Source organism: Tympanuchus pallidicinctus, unplaced genomic scaffold, assembly GCF_026119805.1.
Source record: "Tympanuchus pallidicinctus isolate F22 unplaced genomic scaffold, pur_lepc_1.0 scaffold23, whole genome shotgun sequence".
In the NCBI taxonomy this organism is placed as follows: domain Eukaryota; kingdom Metazoa; phylum Chordata; class Aves; order Galliformes; family Phasianidae; genus Tympanuchus; species Tympanuchus pallidicinctus.
Window position 1 is genome coordinate 7,815,746 of NW_026294740.1, and position 19,986 is coordinate 7,835,731.

Here is a 19,986-nt window from a genome sequence, read left to right on the forward strand (position 1 = left end):
TTGTGGATTACTATTAATCTGCTTCTATTAATTGCGGCGTCACTCACATAGGATGTAAGCCATTAATGTGCCAAGGCACTTCAAATGTAATGTAGATCAGGTTTCTTTAGATGAAAGTTCTGGAGGAGGGGTACTGTTGTGCTGAACATCCTATTCCAGTTCACAGGAATTTTAACAGATGAAGTGATTTGCAGAAGAAATTTCTTCCTTGAGGAAGGCAATGCAAGCATGAAAGCAATACAAATTGCATTTTACAGCATGTGAGAATCAACTGTTCCTGCTGCAACTGTTTATTTGTGAGGCTACAAAAACATGTTCCCATGAATTTGGGCAATACTAAAAAATGCTACTGATGCAAGTCAGCAGATGTGCAGTGCATCACGAGTCATAGATGCATGCAGGAATTAACGGAAGGGGAGATTTAAAGCTCAACATTAAACTTGAACCAGTCTGTTTATTACTAGCATGAGGGACATTTACCCCACTAATTGACCTGCCTTGATTGGAGGCTCTAGCAAGCTGAACATTGCATCACATCACATCTGTAACACCTATAGACAGAATAACCCTTTGACATGTAGTGTTAGTTCTCTTGTATCTCATTTCTGCCACTGCTGGTTAATGATCAGTGTCTTGGTTTCTCATGTGGTTTCTTTTTCTTAGATGCATATTTTTCTCATTGCTGGATATTTCTGTGGTGCCACACTGTTTATTTCAGGCACTGGCTTTAGCTGATGCTCAGGACAGAATGCACCTCTGCTGTGTTTCAATCAAAAGATGCTTGGGACCATGGCATTTGTTAACTGGTACACCTCTCTATGTCTGCTGCTAGATGAAGCTGGTTGTGAAGAGTTTGGGTGCTGTTCCTTGTAACAAATCAATTCGGCTGCTGTTTCAGAAGATCAATTCTTTTGCATAGCTGAAATGGATTTGCTCTTGACAATCATATTTTAGAAAGCTGCTGTTGCTGCTGAAACTACAGTCTTGTATTAGTGCCTCAGGACAGCCATTTTAAAACAACAGCTGGTAGAAACTTCTTTGCACATAGGATATTTCTACATGGCAAAGTGAATGTGGTGCAAGGTGCTCTGAGTGCTGTGGTGTAGAGATTAGCAGTCAAATAATGTGTACGTTTGGTGTGCACTCTGCAGAGGCAGCCTCAGTGAGATTGGGTACCATCCCAGCAGCAGCCAGGCTCTCTCTGCAAGGTACAGCCCTGGCCTATAAAAACTCTCCCCTTCTGTGCTCTCTGTTTATTGCTCGTGCTTTCTTTCCAGATTTTCCCAGGAATCGAAACCAGTAGGACTCTTTTCACATGACCCTAGCCTACAATGTAGTTATTTTTGCAGGAAAACCACTATTTTAGAAATATCAGCTGCTTCTTTCACATTGGTAAGTTATGCTGTGTAGGAAAGACTTGGAAGTTGCTGTTTGCAGTGAGGGTTGTTCTTCCTGCTCATGGCTCTGTAGGCAAAAGGTGGCAGGAAGGTGTCCAGCGCTGCAGTGGTTGTCTGACTGATATCTTCCTGTAGCAGTGCCCTTCAGGAAAGCCTTGAGGTGGTGGTTAGCACACGCTGTAAGGCAAGATGCTCACTTCTTTGGTTTGCAAAGTAATACCTGTGCAAGCTAGAAGTCTGAGAGAGGAACTGGCAGTTAAAAAGAAAAAAGAATTTGAAAAGTAGATCTGGTAGGAGCAGCGCAGGTCTGCCGGTACGTGGAACATCAGATGCTTACAGTGTGTGTTCCTATGTGCTAGTTAAAACCAACCGAGGAATGTTAACAGCAAGGAAGACAAATCACCCTGTCAGAACCTGCAGCTCGTGCCGTGGAAAAGGCTTTCTTAAATTATTCTTAATAGCTGTGAATCATCATCTACACAAGCACGGGGATCAAAATGCACAGTGTTATAATTGCCTGCTTGTGAGGGCTCTGCATTAACCTGAGAATGCATTAGGCAGTGCCCATTTCAAAAGGCAGAGTGATGTCTAATAGTAATAATAGTATGAAGGATTGAAGGATTTATAGTTAGTGAGTGTGATAAGAGAAACCACTTTGACTTAAGTAATTACTGTTGAGAATTGAACACCTTTACAGGTGTGTCCTGTGGTAAAAGCACTGAGCTGGGAAGCGCTCGGATGAGGCAAAGTTCTGTTCTGTTCAATCTCAGGAATCTTAACACTGGAGCGCATGTGACCGTGAGTGTCATCAGAGAAGCAGAACTTTCTGTAAGCACTGACTGCATTGTCTGAAGTGATTTCTCTGTGCTGCAGATTATCTGCTGAACAGTGCAGCTCAGCCATCCTTACCCATGTGCTGAGCGGGGGGCATTATAGCCTTGGTGATGTGCTGTTCTGCTTGCAGTTCGTGGTAGCGTGTATCTGTGAAATAATATCAATCTCTATTAGCTAAACGTGTTGTTATATGTCAGTATCTCTGGTTTGTGATACTGCAGCTAGTGAATGCCTTGGTACAGCACTGTTATTCATTGTCAGCATGAACCCGCGTTTGTCTTGATGTTTCTGAGCCAGTGTTTCCCACAGAAACGGAGACATTTGTGTTCAGCTGAGAGCAAAATTGCCAAGATTGCGTGGAAGTAGGAAATCTTAGCATGCAATGTCATGTACAATTGTGAAACACTTTCCAGAGATGTCTGTGGCAAATAAAAGTCAAAATAGCAGAAACCTGATCAGAGATCTCAGTAGTGATTCTGGTTTTATGGCAAACTGTAATTGCTCTCCCCCTTTCCTCAACTAACCTTTTCATGTTCCACAGGCTACAAATCACTGATCTCTTTCTTTCCATTAGAAGATAAGCAACTTTATCACCTCTCCTCTTTTCTACCATCCTTATCACTGTGCAGGCAGTGCCTTTGCTCACAGGTGGTCTAATTCATACATATCTAATTAAAAAGCAGGGCATTTTTTTTCCTCTTTGTGTTTAGCTTTGAAGAATGCTGCTTTGATATCAGAGCTGAAGAACAGCTTCACGTGTCCGAAAGTTCTCATTTTTCCAACACTACTGCCTTGTCCAATAGAAATGCTTGTTCCGTCTACAGACTTTGCCTTGGCTGTGTACCAGAGCATTCATTTATTATTAGTGAAGCAGAGAAGGCAATTTTTCATGAAGTTGTTAAAGTGTATGTTTGAATTCGACAGCTCTTCAGAATCTCGAAGATTAGGACAAAGTGTGTAAATGTGATGAGATAGAGAAGAAGATTCAGTAGAGACCAAAGATGATGATAACATGATTAGCAAGGAAAATGATTTTTAGGGCTCATCTATTGAATGGGGGCACTTTGTCTGAAGGAGGCACCAGAGATCAGGAAGCTGCAGATACAGGCAGAGAACAGAACTCAGCATCCGATGGTTCAAACAGTGTTATTCTGCATCGCTGTTCTAGTGAATGTCTTAGGAATGTTTCTGTACAGTAATTTGCTCTGTTGCTGTAGTGTGTTGAGGGAACACCCCTGCCCTATTCTGTATTGTTTTCTTTAGCAAGACCATCTCACTGACAACTCGTTCCATGTTTTGACTGTTTTTTTCTAACTTTGCTCTTTTGGTTTGGGATTTTGGAGCTTGTAAAATATGTAGTAGGATTGCTGTTTTATAACTGTAATAACTGAGAATTTCAGAGAGGTTGGTGAGGTCAGGCTGTTACCTTTTGCCTACGCTGCAGCTTTGTGTACCTGGCAGCTTTGTGTGTGTGGTAGCTCAGCCATTAAGGGATTGTCCATCGTGTTGGAAGTGATTGATGTCGTAGATGTGATTAGATGTCCTTAAATAAATTACTTTGGAGGAGTGATGGATCCAGTGGATAAAACCAAACAGGTCCAAAGATGGTTTCTTGTAAGAACTGTGGTGTGTTCAAGAATGTGGAAGGGACTTAAATAAGAGTGAAATCTCAGGACAGAGAATGCATGGGAAAGTACAATCTTACTCTAAAAACCTTTGCTAATGAAAGTTTAGGAATATGCTTTTTGTTAGATTTCTCTGGAGGAAAAAGCCCTACAGTAGATGCAGACGTACTGCAAGGAAAAAAGAAGTCAATTGCCAGTGCAATAATTTATTTCTTTGTGATTGCAGCCCCTGGGTTTTGGCTTCCTAAATAACTTGTGAGTCTATATGAAAAAAGATAAGTGCTGTCGTTTATTTTAATGATATCACCAAATCACTCTTCTCAAACTTCTTTTTCTAAGTACTAAGTCTGCTTCTTTCTGTGGAAAGAGCTGAAACTGCTGAATCCATGTGTGTGTCTTTGCTGCTGGCATCATGTTGGTGTGACAGGAGAAGTCTGGGCCCATAGAGTTCACCCGCCAATTAAAACACCTTGAATGCAGCATATTAGTTGTTCATTTATTCTTAACTTAAATACTTACAAATAGACTGTAAAAACAAAGTTCTCTCCTGATTATCTTACGCACGTGGCTCTTGTGTTTTTCTGTAAGTGAAGCCCCGGATTTGATAAGATAATGGGAGGAACTCTGCTCATAGGCCTGAATAAAGCTTCGAAATACTGTTTTTCATCCCTTAGATGACCTTAAATTTGTACATAATGATACATAATTGTATGACCTTGACTTACGAATACTCATATTACATAAAGTGAATATGTTGTTCTTGATTTTTGCTTTGCAGTACAGAATTGGGCAATTGTACATGATAAGCAAGCACAGCCATGAGCAGAGTGACCGAGGTGAAGGTGTTGAAGTGGTGCAGAATGAGCCTTATGAGGACCCAAACCACGGCAATGGTCAGCTAACAGAGAAACGTGTCTATCTCAACAGGCAAGTGCAATAGATCTGCTTCTTTCAGTGTGGGCAGCAATAACAATTAGCAGTGAAATGTCCTTGTCAGACAAAAAAGTGAAATATGTCTCTTCCTATGGTGAAATTACACTGCTGAAGGTCAGTACCTCCACACTCAAAGGCTAGAGATGCTTTTATATTTAAAGACGTGTTTGTGACCTATGAAATATATTGCTCGATCTTCTTATTACCTCTGATCTAATTGAATATTGCTGTTTTTCCAATGTTCTTCTATTCCCCTTGGCCTGCCTCGTCTTTTATTACACTTTTATGCTCTTTCATAGCAAGCACAGAAACAGCACAGCTATTGTTTTTACGTTACAGATTATTCCACCTTTGCAATCCCGACATATCTAACCTTCACTCAGGCTAAATTGAATCACCAGTGATGTTACATGCTCACACACATGCAATCAAACAATATATTTTGCCAACATTCAATATTAATGTGACTGTAATTCTTCTTTCTCACAGGCTGGATATAAGAGTTGGTAAAAATCAATACATTTGTTCCTACTGTAGAGCTCCCAGATTTTGTTTGTTTGTTTCTGGTTATTTCTTTCCTCCATGTTAAGAAGAGATAAGGCATTATGCAATAAAGGTCACGTTCAGAATCATCACTTTATTGTAATTCATAATAACTACATCTGTCCTAGAAAGCATGTGTAGGACATACTTGGGAAGCACGTTGCTTCTGTTAGCACAGGCAGTGGACCAGAGGATCGCCTGCCCAAAGATGGCTATGACCACTGACAAAGAAGATTCACTTCCCTTCAGGAAATTGAAGTTCAGCTAAGGTTACAGTGGATGTTTGAAGTCAGGACTACTTTACAAGAACCTTTTTTTAGCTTGAATTTATACTACTAAATTCAGTCACCTCCTGAAACACAGTATAGGAGCTTATATCAAGTGCTTTTAGTGTATTCCTATTTCTATAACGCCTCTGTAGACAAGAACTACTTGTATGACTAAAAATAACCACACTGCTGCTTCTGCAGCAACATCCATCATGGTTACTGCAGGAAGCTGTGCTATTTAAATAGCCATTTTTGGAATCTCCCACTGCAGAAAGTCTCACTTCCTACAAGACCAGCACAGTGTGCTCAGAGATAAGGTGTTACTGCACTTCCCGGTACAAGTTGCCTTTGTGCTTCAGAAATCCAACCAGATGTACTTCCTGGGAAACAAGGCCAATGGAAAACACAAGCTGTTGTACCTTTCCTGCTGCTACATTGAACTGGATATTGAAAACTGTACGAAACCTTTGTGTGTTGAGTACTTGAACAGTGCAGATCTCATGGAGAACCAGTAGCTATGTAACACATTTGCCAGACCTCTGTTCCTTGCCCAATTGAGTAAAGAAGCACATATATTAGGTATTGTTAGCCATAATTTTTCTCCTTGCTTTCTTGTATTAATAAGCTTTGATTTCCTTCATTCCATTCTTCTGTTTTCTTGTCATTGGTCTAAGTTAAATTACTTCCTTGTCATGGTTAAATTCAGGAGTAGACAGGTGAAGAAACTGTTCATTGGCTGGGTGGTTTGGGCTTTGAATTGGGAACAGTTGTCCTTTCCTGCTTGCACAGCTGATGTTGGTCCAGATACTCCATTCTTATTCTGCTGCACACATGGTTTTCAAGCAGATGGTCTTCAAAGTTTCCTCCATTATATTTCAGGTGATCTGATTTGTTTTTGCAGCCATCCATCACAGGACACCTTCTTACACCAACTTGTAGTGAATTGTGAAGGAATATCACTATGAAGGTTCCAGCAACAGATAGGTTTGGACAGCTTCACACAGTCGTGAGCGGTTGTCCTCTGTGCTTTGCCAAATGCTCATGAACAATCAATGAGATACTATCATCAGTATCTACATAGATTTAGAAATATTTTGTGTACTTATGCCTCCACTGTTGCTCAAGCAAGCAGCATGCTGCAGCCTCACTTAAAATGTCCTTATTTCACAGACAAAAGCTTCTGTTGCCATAGTGGTTGTAGCTGCCACAATAGTCTTAAACTTGATATTTTCAATGATGGTTTCTTGGAAAGATTTATGTGTTATTTTCATTTGTGTTTTATTGCCTGCTAATATTTTAATTCTTACATATGTAAAAAGATGCATAAAAGATTGTACACAAGAAAGATTTGTGTAAAGAAAACCTGTTTTAGAGCAATGTCATCAAAGAGCAAAAGTCAATGCACTTGACTTTGAATCTTCAGGTAACGTGCCAATGTCTGCATTTTGCCTCTGGGCAAATTCAATATTTATGCATAGTTAGATCATGGTTAAACAAACCTTAATGATCCAAACTTATTTTCCCCTGAAGTTTGCTAATACAGGAAGTCTTTTTACTTTCACGCATGTAGTTATGCTTAAATAACTTTCAAACATTTATAGTTGGGAATTAAAACTTCAGTAGAGATTCAGCCGTAGCCTGAGTGATCTTCTGACACACTGACAGGCAGCACAGTTTGAGTCCCTGAAGTACGGTGCAGTTTGTGCTCACAGAAAGTCCGTGTTTGTCTGAGTGGCCAGCACTGCATTTCTGTTACTGACAGCTCAAGTGACTGTAATTGATGTCGTTAGGAAAGGCTTGGATGGTGGATTTGCTTGAACTTTGCTTCTTCTTAAAATGTGTGGCTGTTCATCACTCATTTGGTACTCTGACGGTAAGGGTTTGTGTGCCAGCAGGGGATAAGGGGAAATAGGAAACCGCCTCTAAGAACAAAGGACAGAGTCAAGATGGAAGTGGACCGGCACCACAGACTTGCTCATGAGCTCTTATTAGAGGGTGCCTCCCTGTGGCTGAGGATTCTGTGGCACAGACACCTTGCAGGGCTCACCTGCTGCATCCTCCATGGCCTGAGCTGCGAGGCTCAGTTCTTGAAACTGCACTGAAACCTCAGCTTGTGTCTGATCAGAGATCACTGCACTGGTGCCATATTGCTTGATCTGGAGGGGATCAAGCTGTCTTGGTTTCGTATACATCTGTGGAGAAATCTGAAACAATGTGTGTTTGTGAGATAAAAATGTTGGGAAGTCTGAGTATTACTGCATCCTGTGAAACACTTGTCGAAGTACGAGCATGTTTGAAAGCACCTGTACTACATACATACATACGGATCATAACGTATTCTAATTATGCATTTTCTTATTTTCAGCAAACTACCTAGCTGGGCTAGAGCAGTTGTTCCGAAAATATTTTATGTTACAGAGAAGGCTTGGAATTATTATCCTTATACAATCACAGGTAAGGAATAAAATGATTACTAACTTGTTTTTGAGTAGTTCATCTTACCTTCAGAAGCTCCAGATCACATGCTGAGTGATAGACACAGATTATAGACTATGGCTACGGGAAAGCTGTAATCTATGCGATACCCTCCTTGCAAATAAAGCATCGTGCATTTAGACTGTGCTGACTTGTACCCCTTGTTGCCCCATACTCTTTAATAACACATAAATCAGCAGATTGTCAGACAGAATTACTTTAATGATTCATGTGTGTTTGCTGCAAGGGTCTTGCTTCAGTGTTTTATTTCACGTTTCTTTTTTTTCTTTTCCCTCATCTTTTTTTTTTTTTTTTTACAAATGGACGACTGGAAATCAGAATACACAGTAAGTTTTTCCTTTTATTCTAAAAATAGTGTAACTACGTGAACTATAGTACTGGGAGCCAAACTGATTCCTTCTTAATACAACTAATATGTAATACCTTCAATAGTGGAACTGTTTGTTTCAGAAATGAAATGTTACATTTGAACTATTCCTTATAAATTATTGACTTTTTTTTAGCATTTGAAATATGGTGTATTTTTATGCAGTAACTGTAACATAGAATATCTTCTATAAAACAAGGCAAGGCTTTTAAAGTTCTAGTTATTACTTGGAGATATGAGAACATACTTTGTTTTATTTATTGTTTTATTAACTTATAAAATGCTCATCTCTGGTATGGTATCTGGGAAACTGTACGATCTGTAGACAAAATTAAGAATAAACTGGGCCTGGTGCCCAGAAAAAAAACCCAACAGTTATTCTCTCTAGCAGAGCTGAGGCAAAATATAGCATATAAATCATGAGAAAAATTGTTCTAAATGAATTGACCTCAATAATATACAGTGAGTTTTCAACAGCCTTTGGAAGATGAGGGGGAGATGGTGAGGAAATTCCAGGTGAAAGGACACTTCAGAAACAGCTGCCTTGATTTAGATTGAGTTTCTGTTATAAAATATAATCCGTTTGGTTTTTAATTCTGCAGTGTTCAAAGTGCTTGTGCAATGCTTAAAAACCTGTGAAGAATAAAGAGGAGAGATTTTGATGCGATAAATGTGAAGGAGTCAAAATAAAGGGATTTTGGAGGCTTAGCTCTGGAAGTTGGAGGCTTAGAGTTATAAATGTAAGCTAGGTTTGAAAACTTGTGTAGATGAACTGTACTTTTTAACATTTACTTTATGTATGTAGGTTGCTCCAAAAGTAATGCCTCCTATTGTTTCCATGAAGCAAGGAGTACAGTAACACTGTTTGATAGAGCAAATTCTCAGCTATAAAACACTGTTTTTCCAAGAGTCACCACTATTAGCTGATTCACACAGATAGGCTAATCAAGATGCTCTTCATCTTCATCTTGTGCTCTTCATCTTGTGGTGTGACAGCTGTGCGTGGTCATCCAGAATGTGGCTTGTTCATATCAGTGTCACCACAGCTGAAAAGCACCACCGCCCCTCACTGTGTTCACGTCCACTGCTTGGTCTCCATCGACATTCAGCAAGTGTTGATGAATGTCAGGGGTGCCATTTTTTCCACATGGAGGAATTCAGTTCCACCCCTTTGCTTTGAATACACTCCTGTGTCGTACACAGTTGTCAGAGTGCCCCTTTGCTGCTGTCACATGATGGCATACTGATGGAAAGGTCTGGCCATCCCACCAACATCCACCCCTGTGGGCCAGCATAGTAGGAGGCATTACTTTCGGAGCAGCACTTGCATTTATTATGTATTCTGCTTTGTTTCACATGAGTTTCTTACAATAAACAAATTTCACATGTACCATAATGGGTAATAGCAAAAAAGGGACAGGCTCAGCTATTTTTGTCTGAAGACATCTTCAGTGAGGCCTGTTGCAGTTTACAGTGATTAAGTGATTAAACCTTTGATAGCAGTTTAATCTTGCACTGTGAAGATGACAGGCTGTGTCACATAGATACCTGTTACTCTGTTGAGTACTTTTTTCTTTCACTGAAAGAGACAGGTAGGAATGATTGAAGCAAACAATCTTATGTCTGAATTTAAAATGCAGCACATTGTCGAAACCAAAGAGCAACGTCATTCTCAAAGAATTTGAGTCAGGAAGTGATCTTTTCCTAATCTGATGAGACAACACCTGGGACACGTTGCAGGGAGGGTGTGTAGAGCAGATCCAGCTGAAGGGGTGTTTCAAGAGCAGAGTTGAATAGTGTTCTAAAGAAAAATCAAATGGGTCTACAAATGCAGAAGGTAAGCAAAACAGTCCCTTAGTGACAGTGCAGCTGCCTGTGGGAATTCCCCAGTTCCCATAATTGCTCACAGTGGTGCAAGGAAATAAAGCTAAAAATATTGGGATGAGATTAAGGAAACTGCATTTCAGTCGGAAATCTAAAGCCAGTTGACTGTGAAATGGTATTCAGGGGAAAATAGAGAAAGTTCTTTGCCTCAAACTATTGATTCTAGAACAGAAATGTTAAATATACCACTGGGAATAATTCCAATGCTTGCCTAGAATATTTATCTAAATTTGTATCTGTATTTATTAGAGAATTCTTAAAGGAAGCATTAACCAGCACGGATCTTCCCCAGAATGTGTAAGACAGCTTGGAAACACTTTTTTCTAAAAAATGGAAAATTCCCTCTAGGGTCTGTGGGACATCAGGGGAAATGAGCCTCAGTTGGAGGAAAACTGATTCTGAAATCAAAAAAAAATTTGACACATTGACAAATCAACCAAAAATTGCATAAATGAAGCAGAACCTTACCAAGGTGTGCATACTGCTAGACAGGAGAAATCCTGCCTTTGTGAATCTCCACTCCAAATGAAGAGCAAGGATCTTAAAAGCTCCGTGGTGTCATTTCTGTGTGCATTAGTGCTTCAGAAGAGGATGTGAATGGCAGACTGAAGCTTGCTGCAAGGCTTAGCCATATCAACTGTAAAACACAAAGGCTGTTCAGAAACTGGGCAACATCAAACGCATACACTAGAATTCAGTGGTTCTGCGCAGACTAATCTGTTTTGCCTGTGAAACAGTACAGATTTCATAAATATGAGTTTCTCAAGGACCTGAAATTGCAAGATCACATAGGGAAAAAAGTTCAGTAAGCATTGAAAATAATTTCTGGATTGCTGTTCTCTGGAATGGTAGTGTGAAAAAAACAGGAGTGATTGGATGCATGGCAACAGAAATGGGAGTCGGTGTTCATTGTGTTTGTACTCTAAAGTCTGGGTCTAATTTTAAGGGCATCCACTTTGAAGAATGGTGTCTGTTCCACAGCAGATCTCTAAATCTGACAGCGAGCAGCAAGATACGGCTGCCTGGTTGACAATTGGGTCTTGACAGCTGTATTAATAACGTGTAATGCGAATGACATACTAAAGATAATGAGCTTTACAGAATGACTGTACAAATGATGCTATCTGTTGTGCAATATGTGAAATACTGTAATGCCAGGAAAGCATTTTAAAACGTATACCATGCTCTTTGTGGAGGAGGATCTCATTAGAACTGCAGTACAAAAGACTTGTTGTCAGGAAGGTGTGACATGGGTTATGTCCCAAGAAATGCTGCATCGAACCTTGAGCTAATCCTTGCAAGCTTCCTGCTGCTATTGAAAGAGGAGGAAGTAGAAAAAACGCTTCTGAAGCTGAAGCCAAAGGAATTCATCCAGGTTTGAATGAACTTAGTGAATCAGATAGTGCCTTCATGTTCAGATGGTTGTTATAGTGGTGGGGCATTGCTTAAGGACAGTAAGTGAGAAAACCTATTTTTTCTGGCTCTTAAACTTCCATTTAAATTGCTCTGATTTTGATCTTGTAATTAAAAACCTGGTGAGACAGCTTGCTAAAACAATTTTTACTTACAAGTTCATTTAATGTTGTAATTAAGCTGATGGTAAGCTTATAAATTTGGGATGCTGCATTTGAGGTACAGCTCAAATGCTGTAGGGAAGGAAGCCCTATAGACGTAACTCCTAGGGATGCTGGGTGACTGGGAGTTTCCCTGCTACTGGTGAGTGCCTGCAGCCAAGCAATACTTGCTTTGGGGAGCAGGTGATTCCTGCTGCTGGCTTTTAGGAAGAATTCCTTTGCCAGTTTTGGGATGAAACCTTTTCCACTTGGAAGGTGGAGAAAAGATGTCCTGGAGCTCTCAACAAACCCTTAAGTACCAATTTGTTGTAGTATTTACATATGTATCTTTTTAGAAGTGTGTGAAATATTCTGTTTTTACACATGTGAAGAATGACTGAGGAGATGCTTACTCCTCTCTGAGGTTGTCCAGCTAGATTAGAAATAATTACCTGGAAAGAAAACTTGTCTGTGTTGCAAACCAAATGAAAAAGGAATGCACAGAACTACGTTTCTGAGCCTGCATCAGGGCATTGTCTCTACTTCACCTCTTCAAGGGACAGTTGAGATTTTGGAGAAAGAGAGGAAGGAGAAAAGAGAAAAAATACATAATCTTTGACAGCTGTTGGTATCTCATTTGTAAGTGTAGAAAGCAGGATGGAGACTCCAGATAGCATGTTTTACTTTCTGCATGAAGGTGGAGACTTATTTCAACCAGCCAGTGGTTCAAATTGAGTTAAGAATAGGACATACATTCAGAATATTTATGAAAAGCAGTTACAGAACAGAAAACAGGAGACAATAATTCCTTTGATTTATCAAAGTGACATTAATTCTTCTACAGCAAATGACTGAGGCAAATATAATCATTTCATCTGCTATGTGTCAGGGCCCCAGAGTGATAGTTGCTAACTGCTCCATTATTGACCCGCTGTTTTCTGATTACTTTGAGAACAGGCATGTTATGTGCTTCACTTAGCTGCCAGTTTATCCATGGAGTAAATTAGCTGGAAGGGATGTTCTTGTAACTGTTAGGTTTATAATCCTGAGAAGGGAGGGGAAAAAAAATCAGATGTTTGCAGTGCTCACTGCAATGAATTTGTAGGGTTTTATTCTCTGCCTTCTCTTTATCTGATTACCAGTGCGTGAAATCTGAAAGAAATATATCAGTCTTGCCTTCAGAGCACAAACATTTCTCCAGCTGAGTGCAAGAAGGGTCTGCATTAAAGGTGCAAAAAAGTCTGTATGAAAGAATGCAGAGTTACTCCCCAAGTTCCTTCCCCATCTCCCCTTAAGGTTGGAGGAGAGGCTCTGAATTGATGCTGTTATTCTGGTAAAAGGCAGGTTTGGTTCCTTGAGAGATTGTAGCAGAGAGAAGGACTGCTGCAATATTTTTAAGAATCAAATAATAGAAAACACCAAACCTGTGTTCTTACTTAATAGCTTCATACTGTTCAATCATCCCATTCTTTACAGACTAAATCCAACTGCTTAGGGCAATTCTCTTTTTCCACTTTGCTTACCATAAAGCAGTTCAGACTGCTCTCTGATTCATAGCGCTGCCATTTTCACTTGCACACAGTTTCTCACTCGCACTCTCCCTCAATACACAGGTTCCTGTTGCTGGTTCTTCAGGTTTTTATATGTAATACAAACAGTGATTTCCTTCCTTAGCTTGTCCTTTCCATTATTTTCTGCGCCATCTTTGCCATCCCCACTGGTGCCAGCTGCAGTAGGTGATCTGCACCGCAGAGCAGCTCTATGCTTGCATGCTGTTCTCTCCAGACTATTTTGAAGGTAATCAATATTGCAGGCTCCATTTGTTTTTCTCACTGCTTTGATTTTCAGTGCTGTTACCAACGGACTCCCAAAACAGTGCCCCAAATTTTTGAATTCAAAACAGTGAAATCTCCAAGTTTCTCTATTTGAAGCATGAAAAATAACATTGCCTGGCTGGTCTCACCTCGTTATAGGAGTTACTGTTTTCTCTAGCTCTGAACTTCAGATGCCCCAAGGGGTCCCATTGTGTATGTTGTGGATGTTACCTCGGAACACATGTGATCACATTAAAAAATAACAATAATTTGTTATTTTGTATGCTGACATATTTGTATGTCAGCATTTAGGTATACTTCTGCTTTAAAAAAAAAAAAAAAAAAAGGTGGCATTAACTTTTGCTGCACAAAAATAGCTTTTAGGGATTGTGGCTTCATATTCACAAGGAGCAGAATTAAGGTGTAGCAGTGAGAGATCTGGCAGTTGTTTGAACGTTAGTCAGAAGGAAACTCTGGAAAATGAAACTAAAGCTAAAAATGGTGTTGATAAAATAACACTTACCTGTACAGAACGGGTTACAGAAGGGCAAAAAACTGCTCTGAGTTACCTTCTGTCCAACATCTCCACTGGCAATGGCAGCAATTCCTTCAGCCACCTCAGATGTAGTTAGTATGCAAAGGTTATTTTTGCAAGCTTCTACTTAAAAAGATTATAAAACACCATATGTGCTTGACTGTTTCTTTAAGACTTTGGCAAGTGTTTTGGCATACTTAGGTTCTACCCTGTTCTTCTAAGGGTTTCTTATTGCTATGGCAACACTAATCAATCACCGTGCTAAAAATAGGCCTTTCGTTTTCCAAGAGGCTATCTGTGGTGAGTTGAAAATCCAACTGCAGTGGGTGCTTTTTCCGTATGCTGCTTTCATTTCACTTTGTTTTAATCTGGAAATACCCGTGCTTCTGTGCTGTACTTGGTTACAGACCCACGGGCGTTTTGCTTGTTGCTCTCTTGAGCTTTAATCCTCTCCTGGCCCATCCCAGAAAGGATGCTGAATGCAGGGAGCAAACAAACAACAGCACAGAGAACAAAAACACCTGAAATACTCTTTGGTCTTGGTTGGGTTTTTCTTGTTTTGTTTTTCGTGTCCCTCCCAGGCACCTCTAAAGAAAGGTGGAGGTGACAGTAGGAGACGCCTCCTTAGCAAGTGTTAATGAAAGAACCCTTAACCTGCCACTCTGGAGGCACTAGGGCTGTTCTATAGAAATCAAGTGTAGGTTTAAATTTAAGATTAAATGTACCACTATTTCTTTGTCCAAAGAGGATCCTTGTAAGCTGTAGAGATAATGGAACGGAGGCGTGGAAGCAGAGCCCTGCGCACTGCTGTGCGTGGATGGCAGCACGGAGGGAGCGGTGCTTTGGAGAAGAAATGTGCTGAAAGGTTTCTTACCTCTGTTCGTTCCCAAGTTTGATTCCAACTGTTGCATAACACTGAATCCCTGGCTGGGTCTGTACACAGCCACTCAAGTAGAAAAAAAAATGTACTTCTTGCATGAGTAATAAAAGTCTTTTGAACGATGCATAAACAGTTTTCTGGTTCTGCTGGAGCCCTCTGCCAATTAGTCAGAGTGCAGCTGATGAATCATGAGACGCAGTCTGTGAAATGTTCAAAAATTTGGACCCTGCTAAATGTTCCTGAAAGCCACAGAGCCCCCCGCAGCTGCTGGAGCAGTGGTTGGCGGCCAGCTCCGCAGAGCTGTGTTGGCAGTCCAGTTCTTTTTGTTGAACTGTAGCTTTCATTTGGAGGTAAATTCGTGTTACCATCTGCAAAGCAACAGCGAGGTTGACTTTTGATAGCTTTATGCTAAAATGATTTTCTGCTTTTTAATGAGGTGCCGTGAGGTGAGTGGCACTCAGTAGTTCTTGTGCAGAAATCTGGAGATCCTCAGGCATTTCCTAACTTCTCTTGTTTGAAATCCCAGAACAGAAGGTTGTTTTTTACAGTCTAGATTTGGAGTTGCAGGGAACAACGCTTTGATTCCGTGCTTCACTGAACTGCCAAAGGCAGCCTGATGGCACCTGAAGTTCAGTCTATGGAATGGCTGAGTCTCTGAGTGTCACGGTCTGACTCATTGCTGGTAAACTGTAGATGGTGGTAGAAAGTAGCAGGTATTTATTTTATTGCAGGGGAAGTGAGAAATCTGTCATTTGGCATTATTCCATATTTCCTAGCTATGCTTCAGGTCAACAGCACAAATGTTTCTCATGTTTTGTGTTACATCCCCCACTGTACCTGAAACTGTGCAGTGTTTGATCACTTACATCATCCACTGCTTCCATTTGTATCAGTTCTGTTTTGGAAGCGTCCATTTTAACTGTGTAGCAAAGAAAATTAAATTTTGGTCATCAAATGAAAAGGGCAGATTCTTAACAGGTAACTAAAGCCTGGGCTGCAGCAGTCACCTCGAAACATGCAGACACAGTGCCAGTAAGCAGTTAGTATGTTGTGCTATTGGGGCATACATCTCTGCAGCTTGTAGTGAAAACCCTCCTAGAAGCTGGTGCTCAGACATAAGCCCTGAGTCCATCGTAGTGCAGTACCAGGTTCTGCATTCAGTGCACAGCCCTGGGAGGTACTGATAAAAACAGAACAATGAATTAACTGGCAGGCTCTGCTCATTTCCTCAAGGATGCTTTCCCTGGGGATGCCCATTCGCAGAGCTGTGGTTGTCAGCAGCAGCTCTGTATGCCTGGGCTGTGTGCCTTTGTGGAACACAGAGCTGCCATTTGTGGGGTTTTGAAATTCATGACCCCTGTTTTTGCCATCCAAGCTCTAAAGAAGTTCTTTTCCAAATGCTCTGAAAACTGTGCAGTAGATGTCAGTGGTTTTGTTATTTTTAACCTGTGTCCTGTAGCCCACCTCTAGTAGTAATTTACATCTGCAACCTTCCCCATTCTCATGTGTGCATGGAAAACAACTGGAATGTTCTTTACTTGTAGAATGTGAATCATCTGAGTGATATGAACATTGTTTTCAGTCGTGATGGCATTCTCCATCTGCTGGGTCATTCCATATCTCTGTAGCAAGACATTCATAGCTTTTTGCTTACTTTAAGAACGTTTATTTGTAGAGTTCTTGCCATCAATCGCTTTTATTCACCTCTCCTTCCAACTAACATTAATATAACTCAAGGTTCTTCATTCCCCCTTTTTTGTTGTAGTTTTTCTTGGCGGTTTGGTTTGTTGATGAACTTCTTTCCTGCTCTTTGCTGAGGCATTTGTTTGCAGATGTTTTCAGCTGTCTGTCAGCACAGGAGCAAAATACTGAGATAGGTGATACAACCTCAGTTCGGAGAATATCTGGAATTTCTCTCTGTGTGTCAGTTTGCATTACGAGATCCACAGGTCTGTCAGAGTGCTTATAAATACTGCATATCTTCAGCTGGTGTTTTTGAGACTCATACATCATCGATCTTTAATTGCCCGCGAGATGTGGATAACAAGGAACCAGCTCACCTGGCGCTGAACTTGCCCCATCTTGCACTCTGCATGCTGGTGATTTTTTTTAATGTTTTATTTTGTCACTTAGTGCTCGAGCTGCATGGCTGAGAGCTGGTCGCAGTGTAGGGTGGATTAAGGCTCATAAGATGCCGGTCCCCAGAAATCTTTACTGAAAGGGGAGATGTTTATGTGATTTGAAGGGAAGCTGGTGTGGTCTGTCATCCACAGCAGCAATGTGTGCCGTAGGAATATCTCGTGTTAATGGAGGGGCAGCCTTAGCAGCAGCCTTCTTCCTTCCTCCAGAATGAGCCTGCTATCTCTACAGCCCCTGGCACCAGAACTCTGTTCTGGCAAAACTCATTCTTTTTGCATTCTTTTTGGGTGGATGTGCTTATGAATATTTCTGCAGTCAAAAGAAAATTGAACCATTATTTTTGAGATGAGATTCACGGAATGGGAAATATATTTTCTGTAGTCTCAAAGGAGCAGGCTTCTCATTTTAATTTTGTTGCGTGGCAGATTGTCTTCTAAATCACCTCCTTTCTTACTCACCAGCCCATCCCTTAGAAGAATGATCGAAACTTTATCAAGTCCAAACTTGGACCAACAGCAGTGTTAATGCTAAGCATCACAGTGCCCTCGTTGTGTAAGCTGTGCGTACAGTACGAGAAGTAGTCATTGGCTTTGCAAAGGCATTTTGCCATAGGGTGTTACGGATGCATTATACCAGTAACTGCCACCTCAGTTCTGTGGCAGTTATTGCAAGACTTGATGACTGACAGTGGAGATGCTGTTAAACTAACATTCTTTGGAGTCTTTTAGATGTTGACTCTGTCTGTCTCACTGAAAACCTGGTTTGAAAGAAGAGCAGTGGAGTGCTAAAGAAAAGATATTCCAGTGGAGAAAATATTGCAAATTATGTTGCCTGTTATTATGAAATCTAGTCTTGATAATCCAACTAAATTCAGCAATCCACAGAAAAATTTATTCCCTTGTAAAATACAGAAATATTATCTTTGTGAGAAAAAAAAATTTTGCATCCTTAATTTTATTGCATTATTCTCTAGAGATTATTTTAGTTTTAGTGTAGAAGATTTTCCAGACAGCTCATAATCCATCTTAATCTAATTAATAAGAAATCATGTTAAATTTTATTGTCCACTAAAAATGAAAATAAACCAAACCCTTGCATGTCAAGGTACCAGGGCTGTTTGTGCAGAACCTGCAGGCAATGAAAAGTCCTTGGGATATTTTGTGTGGGGGCAGCCTTGTTAATGGTGGAGAGTGTTGAGCTGCTCTCAAGGTGGCAGAGTTCTGCTCATAGGGCATTCAGTGCTCCTGTGTATAAGGAGCATGAAAACTACAGTAGCTAGTTATTGCAAGAACTCACACTAATTTATTTATACACTCACTGCAGTGTTCTGCTTTCAGATATAATCTCTGCATCCTTCCAGAATCATGAAATGCTTTCATGTTTTGTGTAAATCTGACAATTTTTCTTGAAGTAACACGGGAAAAAAAACCCAACAAGAAAGCTGTTACCAACCAGGATGTTCTGAATGTGTCAGTTGATGAAACACAGCATATTTTTATCATGTCAAACGCATTTCTCTTTTGTTACAGTGTTCATTTTTGCCTAAGTTCTCCATTCACATAGAGACAAAGTATGAGGACAACAAAGGAAGCAATGACAGCGTAAGTAGGATGACTTCTGCAAAATTAAATGTAATTCTTCTAGGTAATCACGGTCCGTCTCTGGGTATTTCAGTCGGAGAAAGAGGCCTTCTCAGGTTTGTATCTTCAGTCCTAGCTGGGTGTGCTGTTGGTGAGCCACTTGTCAGCTCGGGAGGATGTTACCTACAGCACCACGATGGAAGATTCATGCACACAGCTTCCTTTCTGTGTCTACCTGTTATTTTTCTAAACACAATGTAATTTATGTATGTCACTTCAGCTCCTGTGAACATTAGTGGTAAAGGAAGGAAAAATTTCTTTATTTTGTTCCTGTTTTTAGTTGTGTTCTAGTTCATCCATTTCACAGTATGTTCTGTCTACCTGAGCAAAGGGGGTTGAATTTGCAAGAGCTGGTAGGAGGAGCAAGCAGGAAACTTAACAACGGTCAGACAGGAAAGATCTCAACAAAGCAACATCAGGGACCAACATTGAGGTGATGTATTGGCAGGTTAGGAAGTTCTCAGAATGAGAGCTTAGAAATGGAAAGGATAATTAAGTACAGAACTGTAGGAGAAGGGTGAGAATGAGTAACCAGCAGCTGCTGGGCAGGAATGCAGAGTGGGAATAAGAGAAGAGGGCACTCAGAGTTTGGTTCTCTGACAGGGAGCAAAGCAGGGTCAACTTGCAAGAAAAGAATAAAGTTAGATACAGCTGGATGAATAGACAAATAATTCTTGTGTGTTTGATTTTGGCATGCCTTAAACAACCATTTGTTGCAGACTTGTGGGAAGAAGCTTGTAAGTGTGAAATGCTGTTTGAAATATCTGAAAAATTGGTCTGTAACAGCGGCCTGATGAAGGAGTGCTTCAAAGTCAGTAGAGCAGATTTTAAAGGGATCTGAAGCACAGGCACTTTTTGTGTCCAGAGATGAACCTTAGTAAAGCTGCTCAAGGGACAAATGTTGTGCTTCCCAGCTCCCAACTGCCTTGGGCCCCTGTTAGCAAAGCTGACATCTCTTGCACTGCTTATGGCAGCACAGTTACGTGTAAAAGAACAAGATATAATTTTAGAATAGAATTATTCAGTTGGAAGGGATCTACAAAGACCATCAAGTGCAATTATCCAACCACTTCAGGT

The 19,986-nt window shown here is 40.5% G+C and overlaps 1 protein-coding gene across 1 annotated transcript in view; it reads left to right on the forward strand.

Moving 5' to 3' along the window:
* PITPNC1 (phosphatidylinositol transfer protein cytoplasmic 1) overlaps positions 1-19,986 on the forward strand; it is a 71,838-nt gene that overhangs the window by 24,977 nt on the left and 26,875 nt on the right. The window contains exons 2-5 of the mRNA XM_052687806.1: positions 4,635-4,783; positions 7,967-8,055; positions 8,416-8,423; positions 18,799-18,870. Of these exons, the coding sequence (XP_052543766.1) occupies positions 4,635-4,783; positions 7,967-8,055; positions 8,416-8,423; positions 18,799-18,870 (318 nt within the window). The remainder of the gene's footprint in view (positions 1-4,634; positions 4,784-7,966; positions 8,056-8,415; positions 8,424-18,798; positions 18,871-19,986) is intronic.